Source organism: Rhinolophus sinicus, linkage group LG04, assembly GCF_036562045.2.
Source record: "Rhinolophus sinicus isolate RSC01 linkage group LG04, ASM3656204v1, whole genome shotgun sequence".
Taxonomy (NCBI): Eukaryota; Metazoa; Chordata; class Mammalia; order Chiroptera; family Rhinolophidae; genus Rhinolophus; species Rhinolophus sinicus.
The window spans coordinates 115,274,300-115,297,450 of record NC_133754.1 but is presented as its reverse complement, the minus strand read 5'-3'; the positions used below and the strand labels follow the sequence as shown (position 1 = coordinate 115,297,450).

Sequence of the window (23,151 nt, the reverse complement as noted above, 5' to 3'; positions counted from 1 at the left end):
TTTTGCAAAATATGAATAAAGGATTTGCTCTATAATGCAAAATATCACAACGGCATATTAAACATTCTCAAAATCAGAACAAGTAAAAAGATAGCTTCATAAAAGGAAAAAGGTATCAGAAAAATCAATATTGGATACAGAAGCCAATCTGAATGAACATCAGCTGGCTTTACTTCAGATGATTTGACCATCAAAACAAAACTAACACTAGTTAAGGATTATAACCTACTGAATTAAACAAAAATCTGAGTCTACACAAATATAAATTTAAAATTCTGGAGAGAGGAAAACTGGCATGATTTTGCAATTACGGTAAAAGGTGACTTGGGCAATGACCAGAAATAAATGCTAAAATTTGAGAAAATGAAGGATTACAGCGACATACTGAGGTATATAGCCTGAATATATCTAGTGAAGATACTTAATGACTTTTTCCTGAAGACACTAGGAAGCTACCACATTAACCAAATGAATCAATTTAGTATCGCTATTCCTGGGACCAATTAACACTATGCATTCTGGTATGATGTATGGAGAAATCTTCAATAACTCTTTTGTATTGCTACAAAAGGTACACAAGCTAAATGTAATCATAAGAAAACATCAAACAAATCCTTGTATTTACATGATTAATACTAGAGAAGAGCTCTGCTTTGCAGCTAGTGATCATTCAGGGTATTATCAAGGGTTCCCTCCATGTGACTCTTCTGATACATACCCAGTTGTCACTTTTCACAGAGGTCACAGTCATAGCTTGTGAGAGCGAGATATATCTAAGAGAGGTCAGTAACAGGTAGATCCAAACCTGTAACAGCTCAGCAGACAGAAAACAAGTTTTTTCTTCCTTGCACAAGTCACAATGTCAAGAGGAGCAAACTGTTCCACACAGTAATTCTTGAAACCTGACTTGTTCCATGTGCTACTATTCCATAGTCACTATAGGAGAAGGAACAGCAGACAATACATAAGATGAAAATGTCTTCATTGGACACTGACAGTCATATTTCACTATCTAAAATTTGGTGAATTTACTACATTAGGAAGAAAGAGTGCCTGGAAATTTAGACCACTAGTGGGCCTAAAGACTAAAGAAAATGGTTATTGGTGAACATGTAGTATATGGGACAGGGGTCTCATTTTATTAGGTTTATTATATATATTATATTGTTGAATGACTTCTGGCAGGATTTCCCAAATGCATAAACTTCATAAGATAGCTTTCATCTGCTTGATATACTATGAGGTCTCTACTGCTCTATGAATTTTCTCTTGTACTGAGAAGGGAGGCTTCTGCCTGAAGTTATCACACATTTATTGCATTCTACAGTTTTTTCATTGTGTGAATTCTCTATTCCATGAGATTCAATCTTTGACAGAAAGCTTTCAAATTTTCATTACACAGTATTTCTCCACAGTGTAAGTTCGTTGATGGTTGAGTTCATAGAAAATATCTCCTTTATTCATTACCTTCACAATGTTTCTTAACCCAGAGAATTCTCTGATGTCCAGTAAGGACTAAATTTATCGCTAGTGGTTAAAATACTGTCTACAGATTTCAAGGTTTTCCTTCCAGAGTAAGTTCTTGTGACAGACTGAATGTTTGTGTCCTCCCCAAATTCATCTGTTGAAATCTTATCCCCAAGTTGCTGGGATTTGGAGGTGCAGGCCTTTGAAGGTGATGAAAAGGACCCAAAGAGTTCCTTTGCTCCTTCCCACATGTTAAGACACCGCAAGAAAATGGCTATCTACAAACCAAGTAGATCCTCATCAGACAGCAAATCGACCAACACCTTGATTTGGGACTGCCACTTTCCAGAACTGTGGGAAACCAATGCTTTTTATTTAAGCCAACCAGTTTATTTGTTGTAATAGCCTGAATGGACTAAGACAGTTCTCTTATGTTTAGTGAGGCCCTTCCTGAGGAACTTCCATGTTCATCGGCTTCATAAATTGTGGCCCCTACTCTGAGTTCTGCAATCTTTTCTTGACCCTGACTTGTAATTTTCCCTAGAGTCTTCATCTTTAGGATTTCTCCCCTGTGACTTCTCTGATGTTCTTAAATTGTGATTTCTGGCTGAAGGCATTTCAAGTTCCACAACTTTTACACTGTTTTCCATGTGTGTGAGTTCTGTGAAGTAATGCAAGACTTGATGTCTGGATGAAAGTTTTTCCACAATCATTACATTCATGTTTAACACCCTGTGAGTTTTCCGATGCTCTCTGAGGTTTGAATTCTGGTGGAAATCTTCCCTACGCACATTTATAAGGTTTCTCCCTGGTGCGAACAAGCGGATCAAAATATGCCACCCCAAATTATGCCACTTTGGCAAAAGGATGATCTTCAGCTGAAAGCAACTGAAAAACAGTAGACACAGAAAAACCTTTTCATAACCTTCACCCATCTGCCGAAAGGCAGGACATAAATCTCCCATTATAAATGTGTTCCCCATGCCCTCTGTGTATAAGCAAGAGCAGACAACTCGTGTCATTGGAGATGGCACCAACTAATATCTGCATAAACAAATCTTCAGGAAATAACACTTACATTCCATTGGTTTCCCCGTCTATTTACCTGCCCACAACTTACCACCTGAGTAAATTCTAAACACTTTTCCCTTGTGTGGACACTTCTTTGCAAATGTATTGGCCTTTTGTTAAAATGTCATATAAGCTGACAGGATTTATCACCTCAATGGAGTATTCATTTCACTTATGTGACGCTCTCCATATGTATATAAAATGAACCTTTTTCTCCTGTTAATGTCTTTCAATTTGCAGGGCTCCAGCCACTGAACCTAAAAGAGTACACACAAAAAACTTCATTTTTCCTCCCCTTGTTTTTTACATCTCACAACTGTCTAAAGATTTTCCCATATTACCACCTTTATAGAATTTTTCACTTTTGTGAGCTTCCTGATGTTTTCATTGGTTTTCACTGCTGAAAATGTGTAAATCACTGCACTTCCCTGTGTGAATTGTCTCATAAGTAGGATTTTGAGAGTTAAGTTGCAAACAAAAGGTTTCCTGCATTAGTTACATTCACAGGGTTTCTCCATAGAATGCAGTCCTGACGAATTATGAGGACTGACTTCCAAAGAAAAATTTCCCCATATTTCATACATTCATACGATTTCCCCCCATATGAACTCTGTGATGTCCTTTGGATATGACATGAAAATGAAACTGTTCCAGATTCATAAGGTTTCTCTGCTGTGGTGAGTACTCTGATGTTTTCCAAGGTTTGACTTCTGGCTGAAAGTTTTTCCACATTCATTACATTCATAGGGTTTCTCACCTCTGTGAATTCTCTGATGTTTTCTAAGGTTTGACCTCTGCCTGAAAGTTTTACCACATTCATTACATTGATAGGGTTTCTCCCCAGTGTGAGTTCTCTGATGTTTTGTGAGGCTTGACATGGATATCAAAGCTTTCCCACATTCATTACATTGATAGGGTTTCTCCCCTGAGTGAGTTCTATGATGTTGTGCAAGACTTATCTTGTGCTTGAAAGTTTTACCACATTCATTACATTGATAGGGTTTCTCCCCTGTGTGAGTTCTCTGATGTTCTCTGAGGTATGACATGGAGGTGAAAGCTTTCCCACATTCATTACATTGATACGGTTTCTCCCCTGTGTGAGTTCTCTGATGTTTTCCAAGATTTGTCTTCTGGCTGAAAGTTTTACCACATTCATTACATTGATAGGGTTTCTCCCCTGTGTGACTTCTCTGATGTCCTCTGAGGGTTGTCATATACATCAAAGCTTTCCCACATTCATTACATTGATAGGGTTTCTCCCCTGTGTGAGTTCTCTGATGTTTTCCAAGATGTGACTTCCTGTTGAAAGTTTTACCACATTCATTACATTTATAGGGTTTCTCACCCGTGTGAGTCTTCTGATGTTGTGTAAGCTCTTTTTTGCATGTGAAAGTTCTCCCGCATTCAACACATTTATAGTGCTTCTCTCCTGAATGAGTTCTCCAATGTATATTCAGGACTTGCTTCCAGAGGAAAGTTTTCCCACATTCATTACATTGATAGGGTTTCTCCCCTGTGTGAATTCTCTGATGTACTTCAAGGCCTGTTTTGCGCCTGAAAGTTTTCCCACATTCAGTACATTCATAGGGTTTTTCACCTGTGTGAGTTCTCTGATGTTCTCTGAGGTGTGACAAGCAGGTGACAGCTTTTCCACACTCATTACATTTATACGGTTTCTCCCCTGTGTGAGTTCGCTGATGTACAACAAGGCTTGACTTCTCAGTGTAGGTTTTACCGCATTCATTACATTGATAGGGTTTCTCCCCTGTGTGAGATCTGTGATGTTTTCCAAGGCTTGATTTCCAGGCATAACTCTTACCACATTCATTACATTGATAGGGTTTCTCCCCTGTGTGAGTTCTCTGATGTACAATGAGGGACAATTTCCAGGGAAAAGCTGTCCCACATTCATGACATTCATAAATTTTCTTACCTGTGTGACTTCTTTGATGTAAAATGAGTGATGACCTCCTAAAGAAAGATTTTTGACATTCATTACACTCATAGTGTTTTTTCTTCCCATGAATTTTCTGTATCGTGTAGGTTGACTGAGAACTGAAACTTTCCTCACGTGTTTTATGATCACAAGATAGCTCTATTGTGTGAGTTCTCTGTTGCATGTTAATGGCTGAGTTGTAGCTCAAGTTTTTCCCACACTCAAGCGGTTGCCCTCCTGTGTGATTTCTCTGATATTCTCTAAAATGAGCTTTTTGAGCAAACGTTGTCTCTCTTCTATCAGTTCTCTGAAGTTTAGCAACCATTCTGAAATTGTTCCCAATTTTATTACATTGATCTTCATGAAATTCACACTGACTCTTCTCTGTGTGAATACTTGGAGAAACAAGGGCTGATTCATCACATAGGTTTCTTCCAAATTCATAATAAGCTCTCTCTTCTGTGTAAGCACTCTTCCGTGTAATGGAGGCAGCCTTATCATGCAAAGCACTACCACGTTCATCATAATCAAAAGACTGTCTCAAAGTAAGTTCGTCCAGTCAACTATTAAAGAAAAATTGCACATTTTGATTGCATTCCAAAGACTTCTCTCCAGTGTTTCTTCTCTAGCATTGGAATGAGAGGCATTAAATTCATAAGTCTTCTTTTTTGAGTCTTTATGTAGAGCCAATGGGTAGAAACCAAAGTATGTAGGCTGCACAGTGTCACATGTAGAGATTATTTTTCTTGAAGGAACAATGTCTGTGCCCACATTAAATGGTTTTCCTGAAACTTTCTCTTGCTGTGCAGTCACTGGTCTGTTGGTGGTGAATAAAACTTGACATAAATACTTGTCTTGGTTTACCTGGCTATTCCCTAAAAGAGCACGTCGGTAGTCTTCTAAAAAAGAGAAAGTTAAAAATTCCTTATGAAATTTAACATATTTTTAACGTAAAAGTCTTATAGACCTATGCCCTACTATATGTTTAACATTTTTATTTCTTGAAAAAGTCTTCCAACACTATAGTATTTCCAAGTATATATTAACTATACTCACTTTACTTGGGAGGCAGGAGGCTTGCTATAAGTGGAAAAAGGGAAAAAAACTTGAAGGTGAACATCATATGTATTTTGGCATTTTAAAATATAATTTTCAAACTTGGGCATAAAGGAATGAAACGATTAATTGGGAACATAATAGTTTTAAGAAAGTTGGGTCCTGGGGACAAAATCAGAGAACGTTTTGAGTTCAACATCAATAAAAATATCAAAACCACAATAAGTTTACAATGGAACACATTTCCTCATATTTAAAGAAACAGTCCTAAAACACAAGTTCTGATTCTGCTGTCATTCTTCGGAACACAAATGCACAAGAGGAATTGTAAAGGTGACTGGAGGAAAACCACCTTTCCACCTGGATGGGATTCATTGCTGTATTCCGGCTCTGGTACTTTGGTTTTTATTACTGTTGTTTAAAAGTAAACGTTTATTGAGCAGACAATCCTGAGTATCACCTTTTCAATATGCTCACCCATTTCAAAGGTGAAATACCACCTTTTCAAGCAGTTTTAACTCTGTCCCATATGTAAACTCTGCTTTCTATACACTTTTCAGCATATATGACTTCTACTGATTGTAATCACACTTCAAACTGCTCTCATAAATTTTGGAAATATCCTTTATATAGCTATCATAAAAAACTATTGTGTATATGTGACTATTATCCTACTCCAAACCATACTCCGTGGAAGCATGTCACACTTTTTCTAAACAGCTCAGATGATGCATACCACCCAACCCACCCACGCCAAAAAGGATTCAAGACTTAGGAGATATCTCTATAGAAAATAAGTTTCACATTACCCATATATATTTTATGTGTTCAAACTATTAATATAATTCCAATGCACAAGTCCACAGTATTTTCTATCATAGTCTAATCTAGGCTATTTTCTGCTCCAAATGTTCATTTGAAAAAAACAATCTGGTACTAGCATTCTTTCCTGACTTCCTTGAACTTCCACTTTGGCAATATTCATACTCTAGATATCCTTCAAGAAAAACTATTTACAAACTAAACTTAAAATATTTCCTAAGGGTAAACCTATAAAGCGACTAACAGGATCTGTGTAAAGAAAATCCCGAACACTGACGAATGAAATCAAAGAACATCTAAATAAGTAGAGAAACATGCTATGTCACTAACTGAGAGACTCAATCTAGTAAAGATATCAATTATCAAAATTATTCTATAGATTTAAGACAAGTCCTATGAAAATCCCAACAAGATTGTTTATAGACAAACTTGTTCTCAACTTTACAGGAAAAGGCAGAGACACCACAATAGTTATAACAATTTGTTAAAGAAAAATAAAGTTTACCTTATATTAAGACTTATTAGGCATCTATAGAAATCAAGAGAGTGTAGTATTGACAGAGAAATAAAAATATAGATCAATGAAACAGAAAAGAGAACCAAAAATCTGACCAGCGCAAACACAGCCAAATGATTTTTGACAAAGGTTGAAAAGCAACTCAACGAAACAACAGTCTTTTCAACAAATGGACTATCATAGGCAAAATAATGAATTTTGGCCTATACGCATCATGTACAAATATTAATGCAGGATGCATCATGGATTTACAAGTAAAGCATAAAACTATAAAACTTTTGAAAGGAAAAAGGAGAAAAATTTGGAGACTAAAGGCTTGGTGAGGAGGTTTTATACGTAAGAAGAAAACAATCCATTTTTTAAGATGTATTTAATTGGACGTCAAGATTTCAATCAAGATTGAAAATGTTTGTGCAACGAAAAACCTTGTTAGGAGTATGAAAAGTATGCTACAGTCTGGCAAAATAAAACGGGCAAAATAAATCTGGCAGATAAAACGGGCAAAAGATGGAACAGGTATTTCCATAAACATGATATACATATAGCAAAAAAGTACGTGAAATGTAATCCAACATTATTAGCCATCAGGAAATTCAAAATGAAGCACAAGATATTGGCATGAAAATTAGTACAGCTAAAAAAAACAAGAGATAATAAGAAATGCTGATAATGCTGCCAAACAAAACAAAACAAAACAAAAGATCTCTCATACACTGATGGTAGAAATGTAAAATAACACAGCCTCTATGGAAAATTAGTGGCAATTTCTAATAAAACTAAACATGTACATACCACATGAACATGGAATTGAATCCTTTAGTTACTTTATCCCAGCAAAATGAAAATTATGTTCACAAAAAACCTATACACAAATATATATCGCAGCTATATTTACAATTGGAAAATACCAGAAACAACCCAAGTACCCTTCAGTGGGTCAATAATCACTGACACAGGCAACAATTTGGATAAACCTCAACGGTACCATGCCTGGTTAAAAAAAAAAAAAAAGTGAATCTGAAAAGGTTATATGATATATGATTCCATTTATATAACTTTCTTGAAATGACAAAATTTTGGAAATGAAGGGAAGATTAGTGGTGGCCAAGGTACACAAACCACCCGTAGGGGGATAAGGATGGGGAAGTATAAATACAGAAAGTAGCACAGAGTTCTGTTATGCTAATGTAATAGTTCTGTATCTTAACTGTGGTGGTACTTACACAAACCTATTTATGGGATAAAACTGCATAGAGGTATACGCTTATAAGATGTGCACACACACACAAAGACACAAAGGAATGCAAGTTAAAAGAATAGTAAGCACTGAAAAAGATCAGTAGTAACCTAATGAACAGTAATGTACCAATACCAATTTCCGTGTTTTGACAGGCTACTAAGATGTCACCATTGGAGCAACTTGGTGAAAGGGGACACAAAATCTTTGTTAGGTTTGCTACTTCCTATGAGTCTATTTTATTTCAAATAAAAAGGTTAAGAAATGCTAAATCAGATGTGTTTGATGTATTACTCTTATAAGAATTCCAAAGGAAGATGGAAAAATCAGATGAGATGTTCACCTTGCCTTAGATTCGTACATGTAAAGAATATTACCAAAACGGTCATAAAACTAACTCATCTATCAAGTTTTCCTTTATTTATCAGAGTACTGGTAGTACTTTGCATAATATTTACAAGTATAGTATTGTCAATTATTATCTTAAATGTTCACTTAGCCTAAACCCTACTTCCGTATTTAAACCTCTAGTATCTTTTAGGTCAGTCATTTTCAACTGGGGATGTATTACAGACTTACTGATGGAGTTTTGTAAAATGACACTTCTCTAGACCCTACTCCAAACTTATGGAATCTGTTTACTTGATATTCTTGTATATTAATGGGTATTTTATTTAGGTAAACTATGACTCAGGATTCTTATTGTAGTATCAACAACTTTCTCTAAAAAATGTTGTTCACGCATTTTGATGAATCCAATGTAACACTGACTTCTCTGAAAATAGGCTTCTTTGATGTTCTTAAAGATACTATGGCTAAAACTTTTCTTTACAAGTGGGGTTATTATATTTTTCCTATCAAGAAACAGTAATTTTCCTGTCACTACATTATTCTTATTATGAACCCACAAAAAACTTTTCCTATTTAAAAATGATTACTTATAATGATTAACCACAACCATCATAATTCTGACATCTACACATGATTTTTTTTTTTTTTTAACTCTAATGCTTGCCTGAAAGTTCTGCTATAAGCTGGGCCATAGTTTGTGTCATCATGAAAGGAAAATCTCAAAACCTCAGGAAAAGAGGGTGTACGAACTGTTTCAAACTTCTGACACTTCAGTGAAAAGACTCTTACAAACGTGCTTTTGAGCTAACATGATTTAGAAATCTTTCAGGTCATTAACATGCAGTGTCAGAAGTTTTTCAGTCAATGAGCAGACAATTTCATGAGACTGGCAACCCAAAATACAGCAGAACAAGAATTATATGTAACTGAATAATGAATTACATGTTAATTATAAATAATTGATGGGGGGACAGCAACTTGCCTTGGGCATTGGCAGTTGGGATAGTGCTTTCAAAGTGAATCAATATGAAATACCTTTCCTCTACCTTTGGAGGTAATACTCAATGTAAGTATACAGTATTTATTTGTATTAGTTATGTGAGCATGGATGAATAAAGCAGAGTGATTCTTTTTAGTGGATTTCCAGGAGAGGAAAAATGCTCTTTCAAGAACTGTATGATATCTGACACAGAGTATGTGAAGTCACATTTTCATGTAAAACAGCCAGATTTGGGAGATTTACAAAAAGCATAAACTTAAGTAGGCTAAAATATCCCATGATTATTTAGCAGAAGTAGGAATGTTAGCCAAAACTTAGTGTAGTAATTCAAAAAAGATAAGAGCCCTTCCCTGTGGCCAGGCATGCTAAGAAATTTAATGAATTTAAGAACAGAAAAAGCATACAATGATGGAAAGTGTGATGTAGGGAAGAATGTCAAGAGGATTGGTGACACTTAGGAAACTGGATCAGATAAGCTCTGGCAACAAAGTAGGCAACATAAATGCATTTGATGATGCAACAGGGGTTCATATTGGACAGTCATTAATATAACAGTAATTTAAATTTCATATATTAAGTCACACATAAACCCTACGTTCTGTAAGCCATACGTTATTTTGCGAATCCAGAGCAAGGTGAGTTGGATGCATTATTTAAAAACGAACTCTAATTACAAATAAGAATAACCAAGGCAGTAAAGTGCAAGACTCTAGTTGTGGGGAATGTTATGAAGACAGTGAGAATATGAAAAGACTGAGTACAAAGAAAAACTAAAATGAAGGATCAGTGTGAGGATGACCGAGATGAGCAATCAGCACTTTCAAATGATTTCATGGTTGTGTTATGAGAGTAGGTCGTAGAACAAAATAACTATGCCAGAAGTGGAAAAATAAGGATTTCTGAGTTGTGAGAGAAAAATTTCATCTTCATTTGGTTCTTCTGAGAATAAAGACAGCATAACACTGAGGTGCAGCTGCCCTAAAGGTGGGATGAGGTCATCAGGATGAGGCAAAAAGGTTTAAATTACAGGAAAGGACGGCACAATTACGGAGGCAGTTACTGCACAGGAAGAAGAGCTCAGAGACACAAATTTGGAGGAGAAAGAGACTAGGACTCAAACTTTATTCACTCACAAATATCCACTGTATGCCTATTCCTATTCCTTATTGTGATTGAGGTACTAGGGATACAAGGTTATACCAGGCCAGCGACATGTGAGCAAGCAACTCAGGGAAGCACAGACAAAAGTAGGATCAATTCCAAGTAGGGACTAAGCTCCGGAATCATGATTAGTACCAACACAGGCAGCAGACAATGTATGGGAGGGAGGAGTAGGCCTCTGAAATTTTCAATAAGACACATAAGTGGAGATTTTTAAATATGATTTTAGAAGGGGAGCTGATGAGTGCTTAGGGGAAAAATACAAAATGGGTATAGATGGACTGACTGCTGGACAAGAAGAGAGCTGCTATAAATAGAGCGTCGTGGAAGGACATAGAAAGTGATGACAAGATCTGAATTCTTCATAGAAACAACACATTTGTGAGGAATGTATGTAGCAAGCACCTCCCACTCATTACTCTGTCCCTTCCTAGCGGTTAGAACATGGAAACCAAAACAAATATACATAAATCCCTTCCGTATAAATCCACCGCAAACTGAGTTTTGTGGTAGGGTATAAAGCTGGGGCACAATGCCAATTTCCATATAAATGGCTTTTGCAGCTTTCTGCCCTGTCACCCTGTTCATAAATCAGTAGTCATTGTAGCACACAGTTCTTTCTGGGCTCTGTACTTTGTTTCAAAGGTCTATAATTATTCCCATGCCAGTACCATTCTGTACCAGTTACAACAGATTTACAATGTATCTTTACTACCAGTTAGAAAGATCCCACACTATCCTATTTTTCAAGTATGTTTATACACATGGGTGAGAAGTAGAATTTTGTAATATCCAATCTATGAACATGATATATCCACTCACTTCAGTTTTATTTCATGTTGCTAAGTTTTTCAAAATTTCCATATTTGTCCAGCTGTACTTCTAAGTACACTTACACTGTAAGTTCTTATACAATGCTTCGTGTCCTTTTTCCAGCATAGGATAGCTATTGAATGCATTTTATTTAAATCTTTTTATTCCACAAACCATGGTTTGCAATGCATTTAATTTATACCATGACAGCTTTCCAATTTTATTCATATATATATATTTAAAGTAATAACGTCTGTTTCGGTTAAAGTTGTTCTCCCAACTTTCTATTAAGCAATGCTATACCCATACACGAAACATTGTGTGCAGGAAAGGGTTAACTGACTCCGTTTGCAGTTTTCATATCCTGCACATTTCAAAGAAATTACTGTCCTCTGACCAATTCTTGGGGGATAAATTGTAAGCCCAGGGAACAGCCTGCCCGCTGAGAGTGTCTTTACATACCTGGGACTGGGGCCACACCAGACAGTTCAGGCTCACACTAGGACTTATGGTTGGGGCCTTGGACCTCACTGGAGGGGCTACACCCCGAGTAAATAAGGTCAGTCATGCAGGTATTCTGGCCCTACATGACGGACCCCTATTAAGAACCTTGGACACCAAAGCTTGGCTAAATTTCTCTGCTTGAGAATACTTCACGTATGCTGTCATACATCGCTGCTGGCAGAATTAAGCATTTTCCACACAACTCCACGGGCAGAAGAAAACAAGAAGTTTGCATTGAGTCTCTGTTGGATTCTGCCATCTGAAACTTACGTTTGCTGATTTTATCTATACCGTGTGGCTATAATAAACTAGGCTCTTATACAGCAGCTTTACTGAGTTCCTAGAGACCTCTGGACACAGGTTCATAAATACATTTTATACTTTTATAATTTTGATATACCCTTTGATCAAACACATTTCTCAAAACTATGTATGTATTCTTAATTTTCAATTGGGGTATTTTTTCTCGTACTATCTATAATTTCTAGGTTTATTGAATTATGTTACATTAACTATACAAACTTATTTAATGAAGTTTTCTTTTAACTCAAAATATATTTGTTTTGTTACATAATTGAATTTTCAGAGAAAGTTTATACTATATTTTCAGAGTACAGAGATGAAAGAAACACGTATTAATATATTGGTTTGTCATAAAATATGCTGTTAGTATCTAGAGCAGGGGTCAACAAATTTTTTATGCACAGTCTGATGGGGAATATTTTAGTCATTACAGGCCATATGATCTCGCTCACAACTATTCAGCCATTCTGTTGTATCACAAAACCAGCCATAATTAATATGCAAACAAATGACTAAAAAAATTGTTATTTCAAAAACATGTAACTAGCTGGATTTAGCTCAAGGAACGTAATTTACCAACTCGTGTTCTAGAATCTCAGTTGTTGTCCATTACAGCTTGTATGAAACCAGAGTAGTATATATAAGTCCGTTATATCTAATGCTGGCTGTTTCTCCTTGTATCTCTTGCAGTTTTTAATCCACTTTCATGATAATTTAATTGGCACACAGGTATCTGCAGCCTCTGCATCTCCTTTTCAAATTATCTTCTTTAGCTTTATTAAAGGATCCTTTGAAATACTGTATGAATCTTAATGTGAATCAAAACTTTGTCCAATAGTTATATGAATTAAGCCTGAATGACTTTATGTATATTGTCTGAATATTAAGCGTTTCATATTTTAAACATTCAAAATTATTTTTACGCATGTCTTTCTTATAATCTCATACCATTTTCTAAAGTGACTTAACCCACTGACACTGACATGACACATCTACCTTACTTTATGATATGCTATTTACACGTTAATATTCACGTTGTTTAAAAATAAAAGACCTCTTCCGTGATAGGTATGTTCTCCTTGTATTAATAATGGTGTTTTCCTCCTAATAATGAGAAAGGTTGTATTTTTGCCATGTATAGTAGCACATTTATAGTAGTTACATTTCTCATTTATAAATCTTCCATAATTCTTAATTATTTATTAATTAGGCAGTACCTAGTTTTTCCAACTACACTACCAATGATCAAATTAGCATATTACTTCTCTCTGTTTTCCCTTGCTTTAAACTTTCATTTTAGTTGCTATTATAATGTTCTTCTATACTTGACTTTACACTGGTTAAATATAAGTTGATTATTTGATTTCTCAGGTATAAATGATATAGTGTGTTGCCTAATTGAAAAGAAAAAATGAAAACAATTACATTATACCCGTTATGTTACACCCTCCATACAGACATTTTATTGGATGTACTCATTTCTAAACTTCCAAAGGTGCCCATTGTTTAACTGATCCTATTTTGGATTGAATTTTCAAGGGATATCCTCTATCAGTATTCTAAAACTCACCTGCATAACTGCCATTTAGAAATGTGTCCTCTACTAACAATGGGTTTACTTGTTCCAACTTGAAGATCATTTCAGGTTCTATAGAGCAATGACCTGTAAAAGGAAAATAATTTAGGACATAGGTTCACTGCATGGGCTTTGATGATTCTGAATGTGAAGGAAGGTGCAGGTTTAAAAGTGGCACAAAAACGACACTCACTTGACCCCTTCTTTGGGGAGGTGAAAAACAAATATTTTCAGATGCTCCAAAGAGAGCTCTTTAAACCTCTAAATTATAAACCTAAATAATATTCAATTCTATTTTTTTTTTTAATCGGGGTGACAACTGTTAGTAATAATATTCAGTTCTAATGAAGGTCCACGTTTATTAGCTACAGTGAGAAAGAGAATTATGGAGATCAACAAAAGGGTCCCTAATTTGTGGACACATATAAAGAAACAACCTAGGGGTAGGGATTTACCAGAAAAAAAGTAGAATGAAAAGTCACGAAAGCACCAACATAACTAGGAAGTTTGTGTTTCCAGAGTAGAGAGGCAAAAAATCCTTAGTAGGATTCCTCCTCAGACACCATAAAGGGCAGAAGGCAGTGGGGTGATATACTCTTAACTACTCAAAGAAAAGAACTATCAGGGAAGAATCCAAGGAAATGATCTTTCAAAGATAAAGGCCAAATAAAAATATTTCCAGATGAACAAAAATTGACAGATGTTTATTGCAAGTAGACCCACCTGAAGAAAGTTCTCTTGGCTGATTTAAAAAGGAACTGTAGAAAATAATGAGTACATGTGTGTAATGTTAACACACACGTGTATTTTTATATTTCCCAATAAAGCCTTAAAAAAGGTAGATGGGAGTCAAGCTATATTAGACTAAGGAAATAAGAGCAAATAGTAACTCAAATGCACAGTAAAAAATGAAGATAAATGAAAATAATATATTAACATATATAACGTATCAAAAATTAACATATAACAATACCACAAGCAGAGGTGGGGTGTGCAGGGGGACGGGTAGGAAGAATTAACCTACATAGAAGTAACCTGTTGATACATCTCTAAAATTAAGTTAAGATAAACTTGATATAGATTCTGGTCAGTGCGGGTGTATATGGTAAACTCTAAAGGAACAACTAAGGAAATAAACTCTAAAAAATGTTGTAAAAAAATCATTAAAGAAACCAAAATGTTACATTACAAAATATTCACATACTACAAAACAGTAGTTGAGAAATAGAGAAAAACACATGATACATATAGAAAACAAAATGCAAAATGGCAGACAAATATGCAAGTATATAAATATTAACATTAAATGTGAAAGAAATAAACAATCCAGACAAAAAGCAGAGATTTTCGGACAAGATTTAAAAACAAAACAAACAAACAAAAAAACCAACCAAGATTCAACTACATCCAACTACATGCTGTCTAAGGAAATACACATTAAATTCAAAGATACAAAGATGTTGAAAGTAAAAGGATGGAAAAAGACATTTCATGCAGACAGAAACCATAGGAAAGCTATACTAATATCAAACAAAATACATTTTTAAGTTAAAAAATGTTATTAGAGATAAAAAGAGGTATTTATAAAGACAAAAGGGTAAATCTATCAAGAAGACATTATAACAATAATAAACACATAGACAACCAACAATTGAGCCAAAAATACATGAACTTAAAGGAAGTTAAAGGAAAAATAGACAAATAAATAATGGTTGGAGACTTCACTGTCACACTTTCAATAATGGAGAGACTAACTACTAGGCACCAAATAGACGATTTCGACAGAACTATCAGCCAACTAAACCTAAAAGACATATATACAGCACACTCCACACAAAAGGAGCACAATTCACATTTTTCGGAAAGGTACATAAAACAGTCTACAAGACATGCCATTTATTAGATCACAAAACAAACTTCAATAAATTTCAAAGTATAGAAGTAATACCGTGTATTTTCTGTACCCCCCAAAATGAAATCAGGAATAGAAACAACTTCAGTAATTTAATGTAAAAATTGAATACCAGTATCCTCAGTAACTCATGGATCAAAGAGAAAATTACAACGGAAATTGAATGTACTTTATAATGACAAAATTATGGGATGAAGCAAAAGTGCTTGGAGGAAAATTTATAGATATGACCAACTATACAGTTGACCATTGGACAATGCAGGACTTGGGGCCCCAACCAACGCACAGTTCAAAATCCATGTATTAACTTTTGCCTCCCCAAAAACTCAGATATCACTAGGTATTCGAGGGGGGGGTGGGAGACACTTTCAGGATGACTCCATGCCACGGATACTAAAATCCACAGCTACTCAAGTAACTTATATAAAATAATATAAAAAAATGCATCTAGTTAGCCCTCCACATCCATGGATTAACAATCAGATATAAAAATACTGTTTTCAATCTACAGTTGGTTGAATCTGTAAATGCAAAACCCAGGGATGTGCAGGGCCAGCTGTATATTTATTGAAAAAACATATGTGGAGAAGGGGACCCATGCAGTTCAAACTCATGTTGTTCAAGGTTCAAGAGTATTAAGAAAGAAGATCTCAAATCAACAACCTAATACTTCCATTTTCATGTAAAAAAAACCAAGAGCAAACTAAACCCAAAGAAGCACAGGAAACAAACAATAAAGATTGGTTAGAAATTCACAAAACATAGGAGTTCCGGAAAAATGGCGGAGTGAGGTGAGCCTCTGTAAAGCTCCCCTGGAATTTACAAAACATCGAACAACAAAAACTCCACAAAGGACTCCCTGCACAGCAGACAGGCAAGACGAAGAGGCCCACTACCGACTGAAATCACCTACAGGTGGGAGATTCGCGTGCGAGTGGGGGGAGGAGGAGAGTGAGAAGTGCGCGGAGACTGAGCCGCGAGGGCGCAGGACTCAGACCCAGCTCAGTGCGCCAAGCTCGCTGCTTCCCGAAACTACCGCAGCTGCGGGAGATCGAACTGCTAGGGATCCACGAGGGCTCCACAAGGCTGAGGGGGCAGCATATAACACGGCTGAACCCAACGCTCACGGCAGAGACCTCGGAGAAAAGACTGAGGGAAAAAGGCTGAAAACGGTGGTTTAAGCCCGCACTGCCGAGCAGAGAACGGAGCCTTAGGCACTGAGACTAGCCGCCCCCTCCCTCCCCTCCCAGAGCTCGCCCCGCCCCCACCTGCCCGGTGCTAGAAGCGAAACAGTAGCAGTGTCAGATCAAAACAACAGAAAATTTGCTATATTTGAGAACTGTGGCCCACAAACACAAATTCACAGCCCAACTAGTTCCGGCAAAGGGGAGAGAGCTGTGGAAGCAGGACCAGCTGTGGTGGTGGTCGCCGCCATTGCTCTGGGCCACCTCTCACAGCTCACCCCGCCCCTGGCCCTACCTATCTGGGCGGATCCCTGCAGGAGTAAACAGAACTGCTGAAACATACGGGCTCTGAATCAGGAGCTGGAAGAGCTTTGGAACATCAAAAGCTCTCCGCATACCCACCGGGACACTGCGCCCTGTGACCTAGACGAACTATTAACAGAGGAGAAGCCCGTCTCCCAGGGAATCCCCCCAGTGTGTGAGAAGCTGGAATAGTGCAGAGAAAACATAGCACTACCTTGTGAGAGAGGAAAAAAAAAAGTAATAAAAGCCTGCAGTCGGAGAAAAAGTAAAACGTTCTTCCAACAAGTACTGGAAAACAAAAGAAAGACCTCTTCCTATCAACTTGTTGCAGAAGTCACTCCTGTAGATGTCTAGGAAGAGAAATAGTAAACCAGTAATCGCCATGAATAACCAAGGCAACAAGATAGCTCAGAAAGAAAGTGAAAAATCTCCAGAAAAGACACTTAAAGATACAGAAATATGTTACTTAAATGACAGAGAATTCAAGACTACAGTTCTGAAAAAACTCAACGAGATACAAGAAAACACAGAAAGGCAGTTAAATGAACTCAGAAACTCAATTAAAGAACAGCATGAGCATTTTACGAAAGAGATTGAAATTTTAAAAAAGAACCAAATAGAATTTCTGGAGATTAAGAACTCAATAGAAGAAATTAAGAATGAAATAACCAGCTTAGGTAGTAGAGTTGACCAGATGGAGGAAAGAATCAGTGACATCGAAGATAGAAAACTGGAAATGACATAGATAGAAGAAGAAAGAGACTTGAGACTTAAAAGAAATGAAAGAACTCTACAAGAACTTTCAGACTCCATCAGAAAGAGCAATATAAGAATAAAGGGCATACCAGAAGGAGAAGAAAGAGAGAAGGGAACAGAGAATATATTCAAACAAATTGTCGATGAGAACTTCCCAAATTTGTGGACAGAACTGGACCCTCGAATCCAAGAAGCAAATAGAACACCTAGTTACCTCAATCCCAACAGGCCTTCTCCAAGGCACATTGTATTGAAGCTGTCTAAAATCAACGACAAAGAAAGAATCCTCAAGGCAGCCAGGGAAAAGAAGACGGTAACTTACAAAGGAAAGCCCATTAGATTATCATCAGATTTTTCAGCAGAAACTCTACAAGCCAGGAGGGAGTGGAACCAAATATTCAAACTATTGAAAGAGAGAAATCATCGCCAAGAATAATATATCCAGCAAAGATATCCTTTAGACATGAAGGAGGAATAAAGACCTTCCCAGACATACAGAAGCTGAGGGAATTTTCTAATACACGACCTGCACTACAAGAAATACTAAAGGAGGCTATTCGACCACCATCAACAGGGACAATTTGTGGCAACCAAAACTCAAAAAGGGGGAGAGTAAAGGCCGGAACCGGAATACGGAAATGGAGAAAGTAAGCGTGCTGAAGATAACGGAATACTCAAAATGTCAAACATACTTTTACATAAACTTAAGGGTAACCACTCAAAAAAAATCCAGAACTGAAATACATTCTGTAATAATGGAAGAAACAGAGGGATACATCAGAGAATACCACCACACAGAAATAATAGACAACAGCAAAAAGGCAAAGAAACAATGGAGACACAGCCTTACCAGAAAACTAAAGATAGAATGACAGGAAATCCTCACATATCAATAATCACCCTAAATGTAAATGGACTGAACTCACCAATAAAAAGGCACAGAGTAACAGATTGGATCAAAAAACTAAACCCAACCATATGCTGTCTCCAAGAGACACATCTCAGCTACAAGGACAAGCATAGACTCAAAGTGAAAGGGTGGAAATTGACACTCCAAGCAAATGGTACCCAGAGAAAATCAGGTGTAGCCATAATGATATCAGATGAAACAGACTTCAAGGTGAAAAAGATAACAAGAGACAAAGATGGACATTTCATAATGGTGAAGGGACTGTACAACAAGAAGACATAACAGTCATCAATATTTATGCCCCCAATCAGGGAGCACCGAAATACACCAAGCAACTACTAACAGAACTAAAGGGAGAAATTGACCAAAACACAATTATACTAGGGGACTTAAATACATCATTGACAGCTATGGATAGATCATCCAAACAGAAAATAAATAACGAAATAGTAGCCCTAAATGACACATTAGATGAAATGGACATAATTGACATTTATAGAGCACTTCATCCTAAAACATCAGACTATACATTCTTTTCTAGTGTACATGGAACATTCTCAAGGATAGACCATATATTGGGACATAAAATCAGTCTCAACAAATTTAAGAAGATTGAAATCATACCATGCATATTCTCTGATCACAAGGCTTTGAAATTGGATATCAACTGTAAAAAGAAAGCGGAAAAACACAAATACATGGAGACTAAACAACATACTTTTAAAGAAGGACTGGGTCAAAGAAGAAATTAGAGGAGAGATCAAAAGATACATAGAAACAAATGACAATGAAAATACATCCTACCAAAATTTTTGGGATGCAGCGAAAGCAGTTTTAAGAGGGAAATTTATCTCATTACAGGCCTATCTCAAGAAACAAGAAAACTCCCAAATAAATAACCTCATGTTACACCTTAAAGAACTAGAAAAAGAAGAACAAGTAAAACCCAAGGTCAGCAGAAGAAAGGAAATAACAAAAATTAGAGCAGAACTAAATGAAATAGAGAACAAAAAGACAATAGAAAAAATTAATGTGACAAAGAGCTGGTTCTTTGAAAAGATTAACAAAATTGACAAACCCTTGGCTAGACTTACTAAGATAAAAAGAGAGAAGACACTGATTAACAAAATCAGAAACGTAAAAGGGGAAGTTATCACGGACACCACAGAAATACAAAGGATCATCCAAGAATACTATGAAGGACTATATGCCACCAAATTCAACTACCTAGAAGAAATGGACAAGTTCTTAGAAACATATAGCCTTTCAAGGCTGAACCATGAAGAACTGGAAAATCTAAACAGACCGATCACCAGTAACGAAATTGAATCAGTCATCCAAAACCTTCCCAAAAGCAAAAGTCCGGGACCAGATGGCTTCACTAGTGAATTCTACCAAACCTTCAAAGAGGATCTAATACCAATTCTGCACAAACTCTTCCAAAAAATTGAAGAAGAGACAGTACTCCCTAACTCATTTTATGAGGCCAACATTACCCTGATACCAAAACCTGGTAAGGACAGCACAAAAAAAGAAAACTACAGACCAATATCTCTGATGAATACCGATGCAAAAATCCTAAATAAAATTCTAGCAAATCGAATACAACAATGCATTAAAAAGATTATTCATCACGACCAAGTGGGGTTCATCCCCGGGGCACAAGGATGGTTCAACATACGCAAATCCATCAATGTGATACATCACATAAACAAAATAAAGGACAAAAATCATATGATTATATCAATTGATGCAGAAAAAGCATTTGACAAGATACAACATCCATTTATGATTAAAACACTTAATAAAATGGGTATAGAAGGAAAATACCTTAACATAATAAAGGCCATATATGACAAGCCCTCTGCTAATCTCATAATTAATGGAGAAAAACTGAAGCCCTTTGCTCTACGTTCAGGAACACGACAGGGATGTCCCCTATCACCTCTGCTTTTCAACATAGTGTTGGAAGTCCTTGCCAGAGCAATCAGGCAAGAGAAAGAAATAAAAGGCATCCAAATTGGGAATGAAGAAGTTAAATTATCACTCTTTGCAGATGACATGATGCTATATATAGAAAACCCTAAAGACTCCACCAAAAAGCTATTAGAAACAATCAAAGAATACAGTAAAGTTGCCGGCTACAAAATCAATGCACAAAAGTCCATTGCCTTCCTATATACTAACAATGAAATCTCAGAAAAAGAAATACAAAAAACAATTCCTTTTGCAATTGCAGCAAAAAGAATAAAATACCTAGGAATAAACTTAACCAAGGATGTGAAAGACCTATATGCTGAAAACTATAAGATATTTTTAAAGAAATTGAAGAAGACACAAAGAAATGGAAAGACATTCCGTGCTCATGGATTGGAAGAATCAACATAGTTAAAATGGCCATATTACCCAAAGCAATATACAGATTCAATGCAATCCCCATCAAAATCCCAATGGCATATTTTAAAGAAATAGAACAAAAAATCATCAGATTTGTTTGGAACCACAAAAGACCCCGAATAGCCAAAGCAATCTTAAGAAAAAAGAACTATCATGGAGGTATCACACTTCCTGACTTTGGCTTGTACTACAGGGCCACAATAATCAAAACAGCATGGTATTGGCAGAAAAACAGACACATAGACCAATGGAATAGAATTGAGAACCCAGAAATAAAACCACATAAATATGGACAGATAATTTTTGACAAAGAAGCTAAAAACATACAATGGAGCAAAGACAGCCTCTTCAATAAATGGTGCTGGGAGAATTGGATAGCCACGTGCAAAAGAATGAAACTGGACTGCTATTTGTCACCATGTACCAAAGTTAATTCAAAATGGATCAAAGACTTAAGCATAAGACCTGACACAATAAACTGCATAGAAGAAAACATAGGTACTAAACTTATGGACCTTGGGTTCAAAGAGCATTTTATGAATTTGACTCCAAAGGCAATGGAAGTAAAAGCTAAAATAAACGAATGGGACTATATGAAACTTAAAAGCTTCTGCACAGCAAAAGAAACCATTGACAAAATAAAGAGGCCACCAACTGAATGGGAGAAGATTTTTGCAAACAGTGCCTCCGATAAGGGGCTAGTATCCAGAATATACAAGGAACTCATGCAACTCAACAACAAAAAAACAAACAACCCAATTGAAAAATGGGCAGAGGACTTGAAGAGACATTTCTCCAAAGAGGACATACAAATGGCAAATAGACATATGAAAAAATGCTCAACATCACTAATCATCAGAGAAATGCAAATCAAAACCACAATGAGATATCACCTCACCCCAGTCAGAATGGCTATCATCAACAAGACAAATAGTAACAAATGTTGGAGAGGCTGTGGAGAAAAAGGAACCCTCATACACTGCTGGTGGGAATGCAGACTGATGCAGCCGTTATGGAAGGCGGTGTGGAGGTTCCTCAAAAAATTACGAATAGAATTGCCATATGACCCAGCAATCCCTCTCCTGGGTATCTACCAAAAAAATCTGAAAACATTTAGAGATAAAGACACGTGTGCTCCAATGTTCATTGCAGCTTTGTTTACGGTGGCCAAGACATGGAAACAACCAAAATGTCCTTCGATAGATGAATGGATGAAGAAGTTGTGGTATATATACACAATGGAATACTAGTCGGCGGTAAGAAAAGATGATATAGGAACATTTGTGACAACATGGATGGACCTTGAGAGTGTAATGCTGAGCGAAATAAGTCAGACAGAAAAAGCAGAGAACCATGTGATTTCACTGATATGTGGTATATAAACCAAAAGCAACAAAAGAACAAGACAAACAAATGAGAAACAGAAACTCATAGACACAGACAATGGTTTGGTGGTTGCCAGAGGGTAAGGGGTTGGGGGGTGGGGGGTGGGAGTTGAGGGTAAGGGGGATCGAATATATGGTGATGGAAGGAGAACTGACTCTGGGTGATGAACACACAGTGGGATTTATAGATGATGTAATACAGAATTGTACACCTGAAATCTATGTAATTTTACTAACAATTGTCACCTCAATAAATTAAAAAAAAAAAAAAAAAGAAATTCATAAAACAAAGAATAGAAAATCAACTGACAAATCTTTAGTTAGCTCAACTAGAGAATAAAGAGAGAAGACTCAAATTATTAAAATCCGAAATGGAAGAGATGACATTACTACTGACGATACAGAAATAAAAGAGGATTATAAAGGAATATTGTGAACAACTGTATGGCAGTATATAACTCAGATAAAAGGGACAAATTCCTGGAAAGAC

At 36.4% G+C, this 23,151-nt stretch overlaps 1 protein-coding gene across 1 annotated transcript in view; it reads right to left on the bottom strand.

Annotated features, from left to right (window-relative positions):
- Positions 1-3,048: 3,048 nt before the first annotated feature.
- Positions 3,049-23,151, bottom strand: part of LOC109438089 (uncharacterized) — a 37,447-nt gene continuing 17,344 nt past the window's right edge. Inside the window, exons 4-6 of the mRNA XM_074331515.1 lie at positions 13,809-13,901; positions 5,033-5,373; positions 3,049-5,000 (exon numbers count right to left, since the gene is read on the bottom strand). Coding sequence (XP_074187616.1) covers positions 3,195-5,000; positions 5,033-5,373; positions 13,809-13,901 — 2,240 coding nt within the window. The 3' untranslated portion in view covers positions 3,049-3,194. The remainder of the gene's footprint in view (positions 5,001-5,032; positions 5,374-13,808; positions 13,902-23,151) is intronic.